Source organism: Carcharodon carcharias, chromosome 2, assembly GCF_017639515.1.
Source record: "Carcharodon carcharias isolate sCarCar2 chromosome 2, sCarCar2.pri, whole genome shotgun sequence".
In the NCBI taxonomy this organism is placed as follows: Eukaryota; Metazoa; Chordata; class Chondrichthyes; order Lamniformes; family Lamnidae; genus Carcharodon; species Carcharodon carcharias.
The window spans coordinates 164,704,917-164,723,364 of NC_054468.1; the positions used below are offsets into that span (position 1 = coordinate 164,704,917).

At 39.5% G+C, this 18,448-nt stretch overlaps 1 protein-coding gene across 4 annotated transcripts in view; it reads right to left on the reverse strand.

Annotated features, from left to right (window-relative positions):
• papolg (poly(A) polymerase gamma) overlaps nucleotides 1-18,448 on the reverse strand; it is a 63,633-nt gene that overhangs the window by 15,518 nt on the left and 29,667 nt on the right. For all 4 annotated transcript variants that reach the window (XM_041209637.1, XM_041209618.1, XM_041209628.1 and 1 more), the window contains exons 14-21: nucleotides 17,584-17,637; nucleotides 16,995-17,114; nucleotides 9,459-9,568; nucleotides 3,098-3,219; nucleotides 2,831-3,012; nucleotides 2,620-2,738; nucleotides 2,313-2,539; nucleotides 627-716 (exon numbers count right to left, since the gene is read on the reverse strand). In XM_041209637.1, coding sequence (XP_041065571.1) covers nucleotides 627-716; nucleotides 2,313-2,539; nucleotides 2,620-2,738; nucleotides 2,831-3,012; nucleotides 3,098-3,219; nucleotides 9,459-9,568; nucleotides 16,995-17,114; nucleotides 17,584-17,637 — 1,024 coding nt within the window. The remainder of the gene's footprint in view (nucleotides 1-626; nucleotides 717-2,312; nucleotides 2,540-2,619; nucleotides 2,739-2,830; nucleotides 3,013-3,097; nucleotides 3,220-9,458; nucleotides 9,569-16,994; nucleotides 17,115-17,583; nucleotides 17,638-18,448) is intronic.

Consider the following 18,448-nt stretch of genomic DNA (forward strand, 5'->3'; position numbering starts at 1 on the left):
TATAGGGGAACAGAGCAGCAACAGAAAAATGTGCATATAAATGTCACTTAATTCTTGTTGATAGTCCTAGTGTAAAAGTCAACCTAACAGTGAAATTAAATATAAAGCTGCAAACAAGTTTGTTCTTTATACCTGCATAAATTCTTGTATAAGTCTAAAACACGAGGGTACAGACTGTAAAATGCAGTATAGAAAGCAAGATTACAAGAGCAACGTCTTGCACAAACTGCCTTTCATGCAGAAGACATACCATAGGTATACCTATTGGGTATTGCGAACGGGCACATAAACACTTCACCATAACTCCTGCCAATACATACTGTCTTCAGGAATATTCTACATAAGCAGGATGTTAAATATAAAATATCGCAATTAATTCAAATATTTAATTATTAACTTTTAACATTAGATTTAATAATGATAATTAAGCTGGGGAGGGGACTGAATTTACAAGAGGGAGGACTACAGATAAATGAACTGATATTTACTGACAGGTTCACCAGTTTAAGGGTAAAGCTGTACCGTCTTAGCTGCTAGTGAATGGTCCCGTTTAACCAGTGAGAAATGAACACCCTCAGTCACCATGAACACCCTTGTAGTCAACCTTCAGTTGTAGTTACCACTACCTGTCCATCTTTCTGAGATTTCTGTCCGTCCTCTTCATTTGATGAACAGGGCTGTTTAAAAGCAGAATCATCTGGCTCAATGGCACACATCTGGAAAGACAGGAAAGAAAAGCATTGAAACAACATTCCAGAATATTGTGATAAGTGTTTAACTTTAATTTAGCTCTAAATTAAATTATGTAACATTTAAAAAGCCTGACAGTGCCAATACTAACTGTGGCTCCTGAAAGGACATGCTCCCAATTTTGTTTTGAAAAGGAAATATTGTTCTAGGCTAATGTCATCCTAATACCGTTGAAAAAGAAAAATGTTCTTGCAATATGCGCATTACAAATAAAATAACCATACGTTCCATCAAGCTCCTGCTTTGTACCACAAATTCAACTGAGGATAAACTGCTTTGCCTTTTCCACTATGAGGCTCAGACAGGAGTGCGATAGAACACATACCACTTGCCATGCAAACACAACACAGTTCAACATAATTTCATGACAGGTCAGTACCCCAAGGTTTAATATCCACTCTCATCATCATTGTGGTTACACTGAAGACCATCTACAGAATCCACTTCAGTAACTTACCAAGCTTACTTTGACTGCGCAACAACTCTCACATGCAAATTCTATGACTGAGAAGGACAAGGGCAGCAACGTCATGGGAAACCATCACCTCAAAGTGAAAGGTTATGTTAACCTAGACATGCATCACTATTCCTTCATAGTCACAATATCCTAGAATTCTTTAGTTCGCAGCATTTCAGGAGCATCTCTGCCATAAGAGCTGCAGCAGTTCAAAACTAGGCCCACCTCCAGTGTCTCAAGGAAATAGGGATGGGTAATGAATAAGGCCTTTCCAGCATGGGGACATGTTGAGAACAAATAATAAAAGGAAAGCTTAAATGACACTCACCTACCATTTGTGGTGTAATTTGCATTTACAAGCATTATGCAACAACCACTCCTCCAAATGCATGAACCAGTAGCATTTCAGAATTTTACCCCAAATGGTAAGTTAACTTTGCATTGTCTGAAACACTAATGCTCTTTATCAAAAGTGGCTCTAACTTAAGTGTCAATTTAGTAGCAATAAACCACAGTTCTTTCAATGTAGATCTCAGCATAAATCACTTAATTTAAGAGCATTGTGTGTTATGTTCACTGAAAGTTTGTTGCAGGCAGTCAATAGAAATACTTTACAAAATGACATTGATCTGGTAAACTCCAAATATAGAAAAATAATGAGGGATGGAAGAGGTAGGGACGGACACAAGGCAATTTTGACAATTCTTTTTGATTTGTAAGAAGAATATTCCTTCATGCAGATGTGAGAAGTTGGCAGTAAATTAATGCAATTTAATCAAAAGGCAAATAAATGAGAGATTACAGACTATAGTTAGTTTAAACATACACAATTCGCTTCTAAACTTGATCTGCTACTGGCTCTAGTCAGCACTAGAACAGATCCGAGTAAGTCAAAATGAAAGAAATTGGAAAGCAGAAAAGGAAAATTATTTCAAGGTCATATTAAGAAAAAGAGCAACTAAGTGAGTTTTCACAAACACCCATCATATATCAGGTATAAAATCACCTCCTCCCTCAAATGCTACTTATAAGCATGTGGTGTTTTAAGTTTGAAGTGCTGGTAAACCTAAAAGTTTTGCATAAACTAAACCCTGCTGGTATTTACCAATGGGAGGTCTTTAAGTCGTTTCGGAGATTCTTCCAAAGTAGGTGAATGAGGTCTTTTCGATGAAGAGCTGTTGGGGCTAGGATTTAGCTTGGTCCCATTTGGTAGCGGCTGGTTACATGGAGGAGGAGATGTCAAACAAGGAATTACACTACGCCCAACAACAGTGGGAATGGTACAGAGTGCTTGAGGAGGAGTGGGATTTGCAGTGGAAATCGGATCATTCTCTGCAAGGAAAAGTTTATAGTTAACATCTGTGAAGTCACAACGTGTAGTCTTGCAAATCAGTTAGGACAAGTTGACATACTTGCAAGAATAACAGGTCTAGACTTCATTTGGCCAAGCTGCGTTTCTGGAGAAGCACCCTCATTAGGTAGTAGTTTTGTTACATCTGAAGCTTGTACTTTTCCAGGGGAAATACTGTTTCTAGTAAAGAAAAATTAAAATTCTTCAGTGTCATAACGTTACAACACAGAATGCCAACATACTCAACATGTTCCACATGAAGTTTCACATACTTCTGCAAGTCCTCTGTTCCCAGAGTATTTGATTTGCAAGATTTTTGTAACAGTGCAGGAGAGCCAAGAGGGGTGCCAACATCAGTATCCCTTGAACTGTCCAAAGGACTTCCGTCCAAAGAAGTGCGATTTTGATTACCAACATTTCCAGAAGAGTTCCGATTAATGTCAGGAATGCTTTGCTGGAAGGCAAACAGAATGAGAATAAGAATTAAACAAAAATGCAAAGATAAAGGGCTGAATAAGTTCTATGCAGTGCACATTTACCTTCTTCCTTTTCTGTAGAATTTCAGCTGGCAAATACTGATGGAGCTGCTTCTTTTTGACATGCGTAGCTTCAATTCTCATTTTCTCCTTCAGCATGTTAATGTTGTTTGCTTGCCTGTATACTGCAATATAAACCAGAATTGTTTCCAGGCAAGAGCAGAAGATAAGAGGTGATTTGTAGAGTTAAATGATAAAACATCTTAACCAGCAATATAGTTAGAATACAGTATGGTGATTTTGCTTTGAAAGAAATTCTAGTAGTATTGCAGATTTAAGCATTCCTGTCCAGAGCTTTGTTTTGATGATTGTGTAATCCCATTAGATACTACAAAAATGGAAAAGTTTAATTCTAGAAATAAGAACAGAAGGTGCTGGAAAAATTCAGCAGGTCTAGCAGTATCTGTACAGTTAACATTTTGAATCCAATATAACTTCTTCAGAACTGATTAATTTGAGGCATTCCCGAGCAAATTTACATTCAAAGTTGTTACAAAAACGTTAAAATTGGCACACTATTTGTTCTGGAACCATAACATGCATTCCCTACTCCCATAAACGGAATATCTAAACAAACATGCTAATCATTGGTATTCCTCATGCTGATTTTGGGGATGCACTCCTTTATAAAGTGGTACACCCAGTGACAGTATTTTTAATAAATAATTTCTGTCCCTCTACATTCCTTACTGTTACTTTCTCACTTTGCACTATGAATTCAATCAGGGCATCTAATCCCAGCAACTCAAATTTTCCACTAACTGTTTCACTCATTGCTGCAGCAGCAACCTTATTGAAAATTATGAAAAGCACATGGAAAAGAACTGACTGGACCAGATGGATTACAAATCAGTGATTAACTTTTAAAAAAAAACATTTACAGCAATATGAAAGCTATGCATTACAGTCAGTACTGACAATTTACCCTCTACTTAGTCCATATCAGTTTAGCAATGGATACTGTAGACATCAGATTGCAAAGAAAACCACCCGACTCCATTTCAAAGGGCATCTTTCCTAACAGTGGAGGCATACAGCCAATCTACAAGATATGAGTGGCATAATGCTTGCTATTGGTTAAGTCAAATCTTTATGATTATATGCTTGGGCAAGAACAAAAATTGCACCTTAAATCAGGACCAATCCAAAACATCCACACACAATGCCACCAGCAAACTGCTGCACGCCACATTTTCTTGCAGTTACCAGTCTTGCATTAAGGTAATACTGAAAGGAAAGCAGCAGAATAGCACAATGCTTACTTAGAATCACAGAAAGTTTACAGCACAGGAGGCCATTCGGCCCACCATGACTGCACCGGCCGAAAAACAAGCCACCCAGGCTAATCCCACATTCCAGCATTTGGTCTGTAGCTCTGTAGGTTACGGCACCTCGGGTGCATATCCAAATACTTTGCCTCTACTGCCCTTTCAGGCTCTTAGAACCCCCTGGATAAAAAACATTTCCTAGTCTCCCTGCTAATCCTTCTGCCAATCACTTTAAATCCATGCACCCCAATCACTGGCCTCTCTGCTAAAGTAAAAATACCCTTCCCACCCACTCTATCCAGGCCCCTCACAATTCTGTACATCTCAATCAAATCTCCTCTCCACCTTCTCTGTTCCAAGGAGAACAACCCCAGACTTGCCTCATAGCTGCAATTTTCCAATCCTCGTAAATCTCCTCTGTACGCTCTCTAGTGCAATTACATCCTTTCTGTAATGACCAGAACTGCGCACACTACTCAAGTTGTGGCCTAACTAATGTTTTATATAGTTCCTGCATAACCTCCCTGCTCTTATATTCATTGCTTCAGCTATTAAAAGGAAAGGATTCCATGTGCCTTAACCACCTTATTGACCTGTCCTGCTACATTCAGGGATCTGTGGACACTCACTCTCGGGTCCATCCCTTCCACTACACCGGAGTATCCTCCCATTTATTGTATCCCTTGCTTTGTTTGACCTCCCTAAATGCATCACCTCTCAGTTCTCTGGGTTGAATTCCATTTGCCACTTTTCTGCCCACCTGACCAGTCCATTGATATCTTCCTGCAGTCTACAGCTATCCTCCTCGTGGACAATTTTTGTGTCGTCTGCAAGCTTCTTGATCAGTCCCCCAACATTCAAGTCCAAATCATTAAAATTTACCAAAAAGGCAGGGGACCTTGTACTGTGCCCTGCAGAACCCCAATGGAAACAGCCTTCCAGTTGCAACAACACCCATCAACAATTACTCTGGTTTCCTGCCACTAAGCCAATTTTGTATCCAGTTTGCTACATTCCATGGGATCTCATGGGCTTTTACTTTTTTTTAAACCAGTCTATGTGGAACCCTGTCAAAAGGCTTGCTAAAATCCATGTAGACTGCACCAACCTCAATCCTCCTAGTTCCTTCCTCAAAAAATTCAAGTGTCAGATATGACCTTCCTTTAAATTCATAATGACTCTCCTCGATTCATCTGTGCCTAAGTGACAGTTTATCCTGTCTCTCAGAATTGATTCCAATAATTTGCCTGACCGACTGGCCTGTAATTATTCAGTCTATCCCTCACTCCCTTTTTAAACAAAGGTACAATATTAGCAGACCTCCAATCCTTCTGACCCTCACCTGTATCCAGTGAGGATTGGAAAATGATGGTCAGACCCTCAGCTATTTCCTCCCTGGCTTCTTTTTACAAGTCTGGGGTACATTTCATCCGGCTTGGTGATTTATCCGCTTTCAAGGATGCTAATCCCCTTAATACTTCCTCTCTCCCTATGTTTATCACATCCAATACTTAACACTCCTCCTCCTTAACCACAGTGTTTCCATTGGCAACACAAAAACAGAATTACCTGGAAAAACTCAGCAGGTCTGGCAGCATCAGCAGAGAAGAAAAGAGTTGACGGAGAGTCAACTCTTTTCTTCTCCGCCGATGCTGCCAGACCTGCTGAGTTTTTCCAGGTAATTATGTTTTTGTTTTGGATTTCCAGCATCCGCAGTTTTTTGTTTTTATCTCTGCTTCTATTGGCCCCCATTCTGCGAAGACAGATGTAAATTATTCATTAAGAACCATACCCGCATCTTCTGCCTCTACACATAGGTTACCTTTTTTGGTCTTTTATGGGCCCTACTCTTTCCTTGGTTATCCTCTTACTCTTTGTTTAGGTAAAAACATTTTTTGGGTTCTCCTGGATTTTGCTTGCTAATATTCTTCTCAGATTTGTCTACATATTTGCTCTTCTCCCTCTGACTGTTTGGGGGTCCATAGTACACCCCCCAGTAATGTGACTGCCCCGTTTTTGTTCCTATGCTCAATCCATATGGCCTCCATTGATGATCCTTCTGACATAATCCCACCTCACAGCTGTAATTTCTTCTCTAACCAAAACTGCCACCAGCCCCCCTTTTATCTCCCCTGAAAACCCTATAACCAAGAATGTTGAGCAGCCATTCCTGTCCCTCTTTAATTTATGTTTCTACAATAGCTATGATATCATACTGCCATATTTCTAACCATGCCCTCAGCTTGCGTGATTTGCTATGCTCCTTGCATTGTAGTACATACTCTTGAGTACAGCCAAACTCTTTTATTTTCTATTTTTTGTTTCCTCTGCCTTCCAGACTTATTCACTGATTTTCTGCCTTACATTACTATTTCTGATTTTGCCCCATCTGAGTCTACCCTCAGGTTCCCACCCCACTGCTAAACTAGTTTAAACCCTCCCCAACAGCACTAGCAAACCTCCAGGCAAGGATATTGGTCCCGGCCCTGTTGGGGTGCAAACCATCCAGTTTGTTACATGTCCCACCACCCCCCACCCCAATCAGTCCCAATGCCCCAAAAAACTCCTCCCTCCTTCACCATTTCTCTGGCCACACATTCATCAGTTCTAACCTCCTATTTCTATGCTCACTAGCGCGTGGCACTGGCAGTAATCCGGAGATCACTACCTCTACAGGTCCCGATTTTTAATGTCTTACCTAGTTCCCTAAAATCTGCCTTCAGGACCTCATCCATCTTTCTACCTATATTATTGATACCAACATGAGCCAACACTTCTGGCTATTCATCGACCCTCTTAAGAATGTCCTGGAGCCCTTCTGTGATATCCTTGACCCTGGCACCAAGGAGGCAACACACCATCCTGGAGTCATGTCTATGGCCACAGCAACGCCCATCTTTTCCTCTGACTATCAAATCTAATACCACTATTCCTCTTCGATTGTTCTTCCTTCCCGCCTGTGCAGCTGTGCCACCTGTGGAGACTTGAATTTGGCTCTTGCTGCACTCCTCTGGGGAACCATCGCCTTCACTGGTTTCCAAAATGGAAAACTAGTTCTTGAGTGACAAAAGCTCAGAGGGGGACTCCTGCCCTACCTGGTGGTCACCTATTCCCTCTCTGCCTGCAAGCTCCTAACCTGTGGTGTGACTACCTCCCTAAAGTGTGCTATGCATGTGGTCCTCAGCATTGCGGATGCACCACCGCGACTCCAACTGCTGCTCTAGTTCTGGAACCCGGAGCTCAAGTTTGTACTCCTGGTGACGCTTCCTGCACATGTGCTTGACTAGGCCACGTGGAGTGTCCATGTCTCCCCACATGCCACAGGGTGGGCATTCAGGTGGCCAAGCAGCTCTGCTTACTTTTGGACTATTTAGTATAAACTGGAGACTGCTAAGTAGACTTACTTAACGATTAGCTCCTTCTCCTGAGTCTATAAATTGGTTACTTAAAGGTTATGTAAAGCTTACATTTTTCTGTAATCCAGCTATTCACACAATGTTAATTACTTTTTTTCAATTAATGAATAATCCCTACCACTCCCAATAAGCTTTACTACTACTATAAAAACCTTACTACTAAATAAAACTTACAGTTACCAATAAATGGTACCAGTTCTTAAAAGCTAAATGAGCAAAATATTCACCAACCACTTACCTGGTTCCTTGTGATGTCACACTTGATTTTCTCTGAATCTGGTTGGTCCACAGATTAGACCTTAACTGTTCTTAAACCTATAGCATTTATCATGGCTACTGATCCTCCCGTGATGCACCACTTAATTGTACTTTGGACTGTATTAAAGAATCAAAGCCTTCTTGCCCACATTTAACAGCTTATTTTGCATTCATACAAGAATGCTTCCTACATCTACAAAAACGTTGTCTTTCAGTTTCAGTGCATCTTCCTGGGTTGAAATTTAGTTCCATAAGAGAAATTACCAGGTCTAAAATTAAGGTTCTTTGCATCACTATTGGACATCTAAATAGTGATACAAAACCCCTTATTGTAGATTTAAATTGGGGTTCTGTTTCATTCTTTACCAGCTTTAACAACAAAAACTCTCATGCAAGGTTGAAATTGGAAATGAAAATCTGAGTATGAAGGGGAAAGAAATGCCATTCACGTCAAGTTACAAAATAAAACTATAAAATGAATTTGAGAAAAAAATTCTAATCTTTATCCTGTAAAGCAACCCAGAACATTGCATTTCTACCACTGATTGCAAAACAGATAATCCGCTGAACAATGAAGCTTGTAGCAGAATTTAAACATTGCAGATCCTGTATGAGGCAAACATTTTTGATTTGTAGTGCAAGATGAGGACATAGTTATAAATTCAAAACTGAGATATTAGAAACATTGTGATTAGGTGAGAAACATATCTACATCTGATGATAAAGTTGGAGGAAAGCGGCAAATTGTGACAAAGAAACCCTTGGATTGCAGATCATTGGTAAAGCATGTGGAAGACTGCCAAGTTGCCTGGAATGCTGAAAAATTGATTTTGACAGAACTTCAGTGCAAGACATTTTGAAGAGTATCTTTTTAAAACTTTTTTCCACAACATCTAATCATTCGAAGTGTATTTAAAGAAAAGTAGGTTGACATGGAGCTACCCACAACCAGTATGCTGCAAAATAGGCTATTAGGTGTTTTCCTTATATGAGATGATGAAACCGGATGACAAAAATATGAAATATAAGCATTTGAAAGCATTATAGCAAGAGGAGTCTGAAATTACTACTTCTTGGAATGAACAGTATGTCAGACAATACAACATAGTTACTGGAGACTGAGTGGATAGCATTATGTAAATTTCAAGAGTTAAATTACAAAGGCACCAAGAATTTTAGTCAAAGTCCAAATTCAAGCTGCAATTTTTAGAACGGTGCTAAAATTAATCCATGCAACTTATTTGTGTGTGGATACCACAAATCTGCTAAAAACTTTGTAGTCTAGATTATAAAAGGAAGAGATTACAAGACCTTATCTCATCCTAGTAAGTCCAAGGACTTTAGTTCTAAATTGTAGTCCACAAACATATGAAACCATCGTTGACACTACTGAGCTGACCAAATTAATGAATAACTCTTTACCTGTATCAGTGAATAATTGAATATCTTGTGTCAGATCAATGTTTACACTTTCTGCATTTTCCACCTTCTTAAAAATGATTCCAATAAACCAGATGGTAACATACTCATCCCTACAGAAAAGAAAAAAAGGTAAGACATATTTGGGCCATATTTTGCAGTCAGCAGCAAAATGACGACATTCGTCACTCAACTTGAAAAAACCTCAAAGATTTAGCAATCTCTGGTGCGAATTTCATCTTTCTAAATGTTAATTTAATTTGGCATTAGCTTATGGCATCCAGCAACAGTAATGCCATCAAGAGGCTAAGCAGCCAATCAGGTTGAAGAGTTTTCACAAAGAAACAGAAAATTAACATCACTTGAGGCAGCCATTTGCCAAACATGTTTGTGCAGACCGAAAGAGCTAATCCCACTTTCCTGCTCTGGGCCCATTGCCCTGGAGGTTATGGCAGTAATTCTCAAACATTTTTGGTTGAAGGCCCCCTTTCAAATGAATAATCATGGATCCTCATCTAAATGATAATACCGTATCATACAAAAGAGAGTCTTGTACTAATGCATTTAAGAAAAAAAGTATTTACTTAAAGCTATCAGTAAGATGGGTGTGCCTGCTTCTCAGAGTCTGTTGATCCCTGGTGTGATATTTACCAACGATACTCGTAATTCATATACAAAGCTAATTTTTATTTTTCCCCAGGTAAAAAGATGGAATTGCAAAATCTGGTCCCAAAACACCCGTTAAAAAAAAATCAATGCAATTAAAAATAGAATTTGATTTAGTCATTCTGGTAAAGTCTCGATTCAGCAGAGCACTTAGAGACTGCCCAAGATGGTCTCACATTTGTTTGATAGCTTTGTGCTTCTTGAGTCATTAAGCATCAATACAAGACTCAAATTCTGCCATATCACTCCTCACGGGACTTTTAACCAAAAAGCCCGGTGTCTTAAGCAGTGGCAAGATGTTCCAAGTGGCTACATGATAGCAAAACAAGATCCAAGAACTGACCACTTTGCCCATCAGGCCTTGCTCAGTAAATGCTTTCAAGTTATTGTGTACACTCCTTGGAAAGTCTCCTTGCATTCTAGTTTGAGAACCACTGAGTTATAGCACTTCAATGAAAAAAAAATGCAATGAGGGTTTCTGCCTCCCTGTTGCCGAGTTGAGTGTTCCAGACCCACCACCCTTTGGCTGAAGATGTTTTTCAGCTCCCCTTGAATCCTTCTGCCAATTACTTTAAATCTATGCCTCCTGGCTATTGACCTCTCTACTAATGGAAATAGGTCCTTCCTATTCACTCTCTCTAGGCCCCCTTCAATTAAAATCACTCCTCAGCCTCCCCCGTCCCAAAGAAAATAAACCCAGCTAATCTAAAAACTTTCCTGATAGCTAAAATTTTCCATTCCTGGCAACATCCTCGTAAATCACCTCTGTACTCTCTCTCTAGTGCAATCACAACTTTCCTATAATGTGGTGACCAGAACTGTATACAGTATTCTAACTGTGGCCTTACTAGTACTTTGTTCAGTCCTAATATAATCTTTCTGCTTTTATGCTCTAGGCCTTGGCTAAAAAAAAGGGAAAATGCCCAAATGCCTTCTTAACCACCTCATCTACCTGTTCTGCTACCCTCAGGGATCTGTAGACTAAGGTCCCTCTATTCCTCTAAAATGCTCACTATTCTGTCACCTATTGCATTTACCCTCATTTGTCACTGTTACCATTCTGATCAGTCCATTGATATCTTCGTGTAGTCTACAACATTCTCTTTCACTAAACAAAACAAATGGACTGTGTGGTTGATAATCATTTGCAACTTAATTGTGTCCTCAACATTAAGACTACATCATTGATATATATCCCCACAATAAGCAAGGGAGCTAGAACTGAGCCTCGGCAGAACCCCACTGTGAAACAGCCTTCAAGTCACAAAAATGGCCATTGACCATAATCCTTGGTTTCCTGCCACTGAGCCAATTTTGGATCCCATGGCCTCTTACTTTTCTGACCATTCAACCATGCCAAAAGTCTTGCTGAAATCCATGTGGACTACAAGTGATACACTATATTCATTGACCCTCCTTGAAATTTAATCAAGTTAGTCAGACTCAACCAATCTTTAACAAAACCACACAGTTTGCCCTTGATAGATCTGTGCCATTCTAAATGACAATTTATGCTGTCCTCAGAATTTTTTCTAATAATTTGACCACCACAGACTGACAGGTCTGTAGTGACTTGGACAATCCCTTCCTCCCTTTTTAAGCAGACAGCAAACCAGGAGATAAGCACAGAATATCCTTCACTTTAATCGCTTTACAAAAAATGAAATAAAACACTGGAACATGCACTTGGGGTTAAGGTGAAGCTGAAATATCAATATTTTAAAAATAATTGCAATTATCATAATGCAGAAATTTGATATTCCACAAACATAAAATTAGCTTTTCAGTGCCAGAGAGATTATTCTGCAGTAATTATGAACCTGTTAAGTGAGATGTAACTAAGGCTTTTTCTTCAAGGCTTTTTACAGAGGAATCATTAGCATACAAGGTGAAAATTCACATTAATTCAAGAGTTTAACAATTTTCATCTGCTGTGACTTTTCAATGCACACTTTGTGAGGAAGTAGAAAATCCACTGATAGTAACTTCTGGGATTTCCATGTTTAACTATGCATATGTGGACACCCGAAGTTGCTGTCATGTTGATAGTGCCATAATTACAATATCCGGGCTTTTGTCGGTTTTTATAACCTGATACACAGCACAAAGGAAAATGAGTAGGTCATTCAGTCTCCTGAGTCTATTCTGCCATTCAATAAGATCATGGTGAATCTGTACCTCAAGTCCGTGTACCTGCTTTTGTTCCACATCCATTGCCTAACAAAAAACAAACTCAAGTCTTGAAACTTTCAATTGATCCATTATCTGCAGCCTTTTGATGGAGTGAGTTCCAAATTTACACTACCCTTTGTGAAATGAGCTTCCTGATTTCACCCCTAAATGGCCCAACTCTAATTTATGATGATGCTCCCTCGTTTTGGAATCGTCCACCAGAAGTCAAGTTTTCCTGCATTTATCATTTTGAATATGTCAATTCGACCTCTCCTCAATTTTTCAAACTCAAGTGAATGAAACCAAGTTTATGCAACTGGCCTTGGGGCTTGAAGGGGCAAATGATGGCACAATTCTAATGAATCTGTACTCCAACTGAGGTACAATGTTGAAAATTGAAAGCAGTGCTCCGGTTAGGTTCTAACCAAAGCCCCTTTGTATCCCCAGAGATAAAGCCCAACATTCCATTTTCTATTGCAGTTGCCTTTTGTTCCTGTGCACTAACATTTAGCGATTTGTGAGTAAATAAATCTTTGCTACACATGTCTCAACAATAAGAAAATATTGCGATTTATTTCACTTGGATCTAAAATGGATGTCACACTTCTCCACATTGAATGACACCTGCAAAATTAAGTCCCTTTGTAACTTTCTGCTCCCATCAAAGCAACTTACTGTGCTGCCTAAATTAGTATCTTCTGTAAATTTGGATATACGTTTCTAATCCTTCATGCAAATTATTGTTACATATATGAACAGAGGCCCTAGTATGGATAACTTGGGGGGTGGAAAATGTGCTGCAGATTAGACATAATCTATGAGTAGCAAAGCAGGTTCAAGGGGTTGAGTGGCCTACTTCTGATCTTCTATAAGACTCTTGCAGGATGCACAAATCTTCCACACCACAGGTTAGGGTACAGCACAAATTCATAATCTTAATTATTGGCAGTAGCACATCATTAAAGCTTTGGGGCAAATGTTGAAAAAATTCAGATCGGAATGCTTCAGGATAAACAGGCCTAATAATCAATTTGCCAATTTCTCTCATCTATCTAGAAGTCTTTTAGAATACCTAGAATCCCATGATTATTTTTTTTAATTTGCAGAAAACTGTACTCCTATTTTGAACTTTATGAACACTGGCATCTAGCTGACAATGTGGAAAATTGTTCACGGTGTCCTGCCCACAAAAAGCAGGATAAATCCAACCTGGCCAACTACTGCCCTGTCAGTCTACTCTTGATTGTCAGCAAAGTGATGGAAGGTGACGTCGACAGTGCTATTAAACAGCACTTACTCAGCAATAACCTGCTCACTGATGCTCAATTTGGATTCTGCCAGAGCCACTCAGCTCTTGACCTCATTACAGCCTTGATCCAAACATGGGCAAAAGAGGTGAAGTGAGAGTGACTGCCCTTGACGTCAAGGCAGCATTTGAACAAGTATGGCATCAAATAGCACTAGCAAAACTGGATTCAATGGGAAAGGGAAAAACTTTCCACTGGTTGGAGTCATAAGGTGGCTGTGGTTGTTGGAGGTCAATCATCTCAGTTCCAGGACATCACTGCAGGAGTTCTTCAGGGTAGTGTCCTCACCCCAAGCATCTTCAACTGCTTCCATCAATGACATTCTCTATCATAAAGTCAGAAGTGGGCAAGTTCACTGATTACTGCATAATCTTCCTCAGATACTGAAGTAGTCCAAGTCCATATGCAGCAAGACCCAGACAACATTCAGGTTTGGGCTGATAAGTGGCAAGTAACATTCACGCCACACAGGTGCCGGGCACTGACCATCTCCAACAAGAATCCAACCATCTCCCCATTCAACAGTAATACCATCACCAAATCCTCCTCTAACATCTTGGGAATTCAGGTTGACCAGGAACTGAACTGGACCAGCCATATAAATACTGTGGCTACAAGAGGTCACAGGCTGGGAATTTTGCATTGAGTAACTCATTTCCTTAAAGCCTGTCCACCATCTACAAGGCACAAGTAAGGAGTGTGATGGAATACTCTCCATTTGCTTGCATGAGTGCAGCTCCAACAACACTCAAGAAACTTGACATCATCCAGGGAAAGGAGCCAGCTTGACTGCCACTTCAAAAACCACCTTAAACATTCACTCCCTCCACCACTGATGCACAATGGCAGCAGTGTGCACCATCTCCAACATGCACAGCAGCAACTCACCAAGAATCCCTTGGCATCATCTTCCAAACCCTCCACCACTTAGAAGAACAAGTCAGCAGATGCATGAGAACACCACCACCTGCAAATTCCCCTCCAAACCACACACATCTGACTTGGAACTATATCACTGTTCCGTCACTGTCGCTGGGTCAAAATCCTGGAACTCCCTTCCTAAGGAGCACTTTACATGTGCCTACACCATATGGCCCTCAGAGGTTCAAGGCTGCAGCTTACTGCCACCTTTTCAAGAGTAATTAGGAATGGGCAATAAATATTGGTCTAGCCAACTATACCCACCAGCTGAGAATGAATTTAAAAAAAAAATTGCGCCATTAAATGAAGCCTTTAAAATCAAGGCCCAAATCTTTTGGTCTCTGGAGATATGACTGAATTTGCCTGTTAGGATTCTGCGGAAGTCCTGACGTGTGCACCTACGTGGGAATTTCCAGGGAAGTTTAAACTTCTGATGGGCAATTCCCCTGCTGCCCGGGACTCTGCACGAATGTCTCCAACTCTGAGCTAGAGCTGGAGGCTTGGGACAGATCTGTGTGACTTACCTTGATAGTTACCCAGGAAATGTTAAGACAGTTTAAAACCTGGTCTAACACCTAGGCAACTTCACAAATCGACATTCCCAATCATTCACCCGCCCCTATGCCCCACTTCCCCCAGACCCGACCATCCCCACCCCAAACTCCTGCCTTAACTACCCCACCTATCCACACTCGAAGACCAGACCTTTATAAACTTATCGAGTGCTAGCTAGTGGAGTTAGTCTTCTCTTCCCCTGACTCTACTCCATTCTGATGGGAGTTCTCTGGCTGACGCTGAGCATTCCTTTGAAGTCTGGGATCAGCAGATCCCAGGTGAATGCGCAGCAGCATCAGGTCGCGAGAATCTTCACACAATGGAAGTGTGCACAGTATTGCCGCTGGTCAGAGGTTTCAGGTTCAAGTCTTAAAAGGCAAAATAATTATTGCATTTCAGATAACACTTGTCTAAAATTTTCACTCTATTCAGCTTCTAGATAATGTTTGAGCTTCATTCTGAAGGATAGATGCCTAGTTTCTGTTGATCTTTACCCAAAGCCCTAGTACATCACTCCAGTACCAATTTAGAAAAGAATGATGGATTGGCAACAACTTCAAGTGTCATTGGAATTTAGAAATTGAAGCAATTTAGACAATTAAGAAATTGTCATTTTGCCCATAGTCAATAGGAATCAATAGGACTGAATTTGAGACTCATCAACTTGCTGATCATGGCAGCAAATGTAATTGATGTGGCTTACCCAACACATTCACCTGGATTGTTATGCATCCACAATACTGTTTCTGCCCCATAAGCATTGAACCATAGCGTTTCTACTAGAGCACCTTGTTTAGAGACTCTTCCTAGGATATCTTTCCCACTTTGGTCTACACTAGTTGAGATTACTCAATTTTGACCTCAGTTCCCAAGAATCTGTGGCATCAGATCCTTATAACTCCTTGTCATTAACTTCAGTATGACTAACTTATTTTAGAACTAAAGTTGCTAATGCAAGAGGTACAGAAATTCAATCTGAATAATAAGCATGTGACACTACTGCACTTTTAAGGTTTAGAGCGTGATGGATATCAGCCAGTGGGGTTAATGTAAAGATGTAAAGAATGTGTATCACTGCATGGATGTGATAAATTAACTACAGGCTCAATTGCTTTATTGCAAGTTATAACTAATGTCTCTGCTGCCTTCCAGAATAGGATTTCTAAGCTACAAATTGAGTCAGCCAGTTGTAGGGAAGGTCTGCAAACTAGCCACATGCTGGAGTAGCGGATAAATCAGAAATTTGTTGAAGAATCCCAACTGGTAACCCCTTTGCCATTCCTTTCCATAAGTGCAAGTGACTGAAGATTTATGGCTTTATTTATTGCTGTCTAGTACTTCTGCCTGCAACTGCTGCCAGTAAAGATGGTAATGCCATTTTAAAAAGAAAATGTACTTTTAAAAAAAAATATACAAAGGAATTTGGATGATCATCAGACCAAAGCAAATGACACAAACATGAAACATTGAGAAAATTAAGAATCAAATGATACTTATAACAGGTGATTTTTTAAAATTACACCTCAAGTGCTGTGGGGGATTTTTTTCTACATTAAAAAAAGTGCTAACAGAGGCATTTTCAAACATATTTTAAGGGTACGTGTAGCTTCAGGAATTAGCTATGTGGAAATAACTACTTTTAGCAGGTAGTAAATGCAAAAGTTAAAATCTGCAAATTGGCCAGTATTGGAAGTATTATGATTAAATGCTAATTTCCAAGATAAATTCATATCTGCGATGTATTGTGGTATTATCAGGTTTAAAGTAAATATCATACATCATATTCAGTATATTTCCCAAAGGAAGTACACAAAAGCCATAGGCAAGTTTAATTAGCTAATGTATTTCAAGCAGTCATGCATGGGCTCCACCCAATTTATAACATGAGGCACTTAAGTCAATGTAAAGCCTAACTTACAGATTATGATGTTCCTTTAAGCCAGGAAAAGATTGTGGGTTTACATGGGCAAGAGTAATGTAGTCATTTCGCTCAAGGTTGCCAACAAGTACACGGATTTTTGATTCAACAAGACCAACCCTAAAAAAGGGAAATATTTTTAGTTTAGGAGTTATCTAAAGAACCACAATTTTGAAGTAGGACATGCAGTGCAGAAATAGGACATTCAGCCCAATTAATCCAATACCAGTATTAAGTTGCATCCAAGCTTCCTCCCATCCTTCCCATCTAACTACCAGCATATTCCCTTCTTCCCCATATCCAGCTTCCCCTTAAATACATGTATAATATTTATCTCACCACTCTCTCAATAAAGACGTTTCTGAATTACCCATTTTGTAAACATCTTTTAATGGCCCCTAGTTTTTCCTCCTTCCAAAAAAGTTGAAACACTGTCTTTATCAAAACATTACATAAAGATTTTTTAATTAAGTCACCACAGCCTTCTCTTTTCAAGACCACCCAGCCAGATTAACTTGTTCCAATAGGAATGACCTTGCAGTTCTGGTATTATCCTTGTAAGTCTTTTTTTAAAAACTGGAGTATTCACCATTCTAAGTGATGATCTTCAGTGGATGCACTTGCTGTTAATACAATGTAGTGCCTGTAAACAAATAAAAATGGTTTTAATAACTTTAAGTTGAGAATCTCACAAAGAAATACTTCAGAATAAAACTGTAAAATGACCTCATTATGAATTATTCATAGCAAAAAAGACTTCAAAAAGATGTTATGCAGCAGTGGAGTGGCTTGACCATAAGCATTGTCTTACAGTTTTCAAAATTAATCACCAATTCACATGTTAAGCATGCTCCACTTCTACCGCACAAAATGGGCAAGCATTAGATTGTTATTGTTAACAAGCAAACATACACATTTCAGTAGCTTAACCTCAAGCAAAAAGATAGCTCCCCAAATTGAAGTACAAGTCACAAGAAAAAGCACAAGCCTGGTGTGATTTATACAATTCTCTTAGTGAATAGCATCTTAAGGAGCAATACTCCAAGACAGAAGCAGCATCAGTTTGACAGTATCTCTAATTTTGGCAGCCAACAGGAAAAGCCTGTCTCGAGTCTGAACCAGCTTATTTTTGAGCAACAAAATTGAGATGGTGATCTTCTGTTTCTAGACAAAGTCGACTCTTTATTCCTGTTTAATGAAAAGAATGGAGGAAGATATGTTCTGATGGTGGAATCTATATACTGTTACGATCCTTACAGAGTCCAATAATGTGGAAAGAATTCTCAAATGACCCCAATGAAAGGAACTGTTGGACAAGATTTCACTTTAAAATTTTTGCAGTAACAGTCAAACGCAAAAATCAACAAATTAAGCGTGTGTTAACAGACAAACGTATTTGAATGGAAAAGATGCTTTTTGCAAAGTGTAGGTTTGGTCACAATACACTCATGATT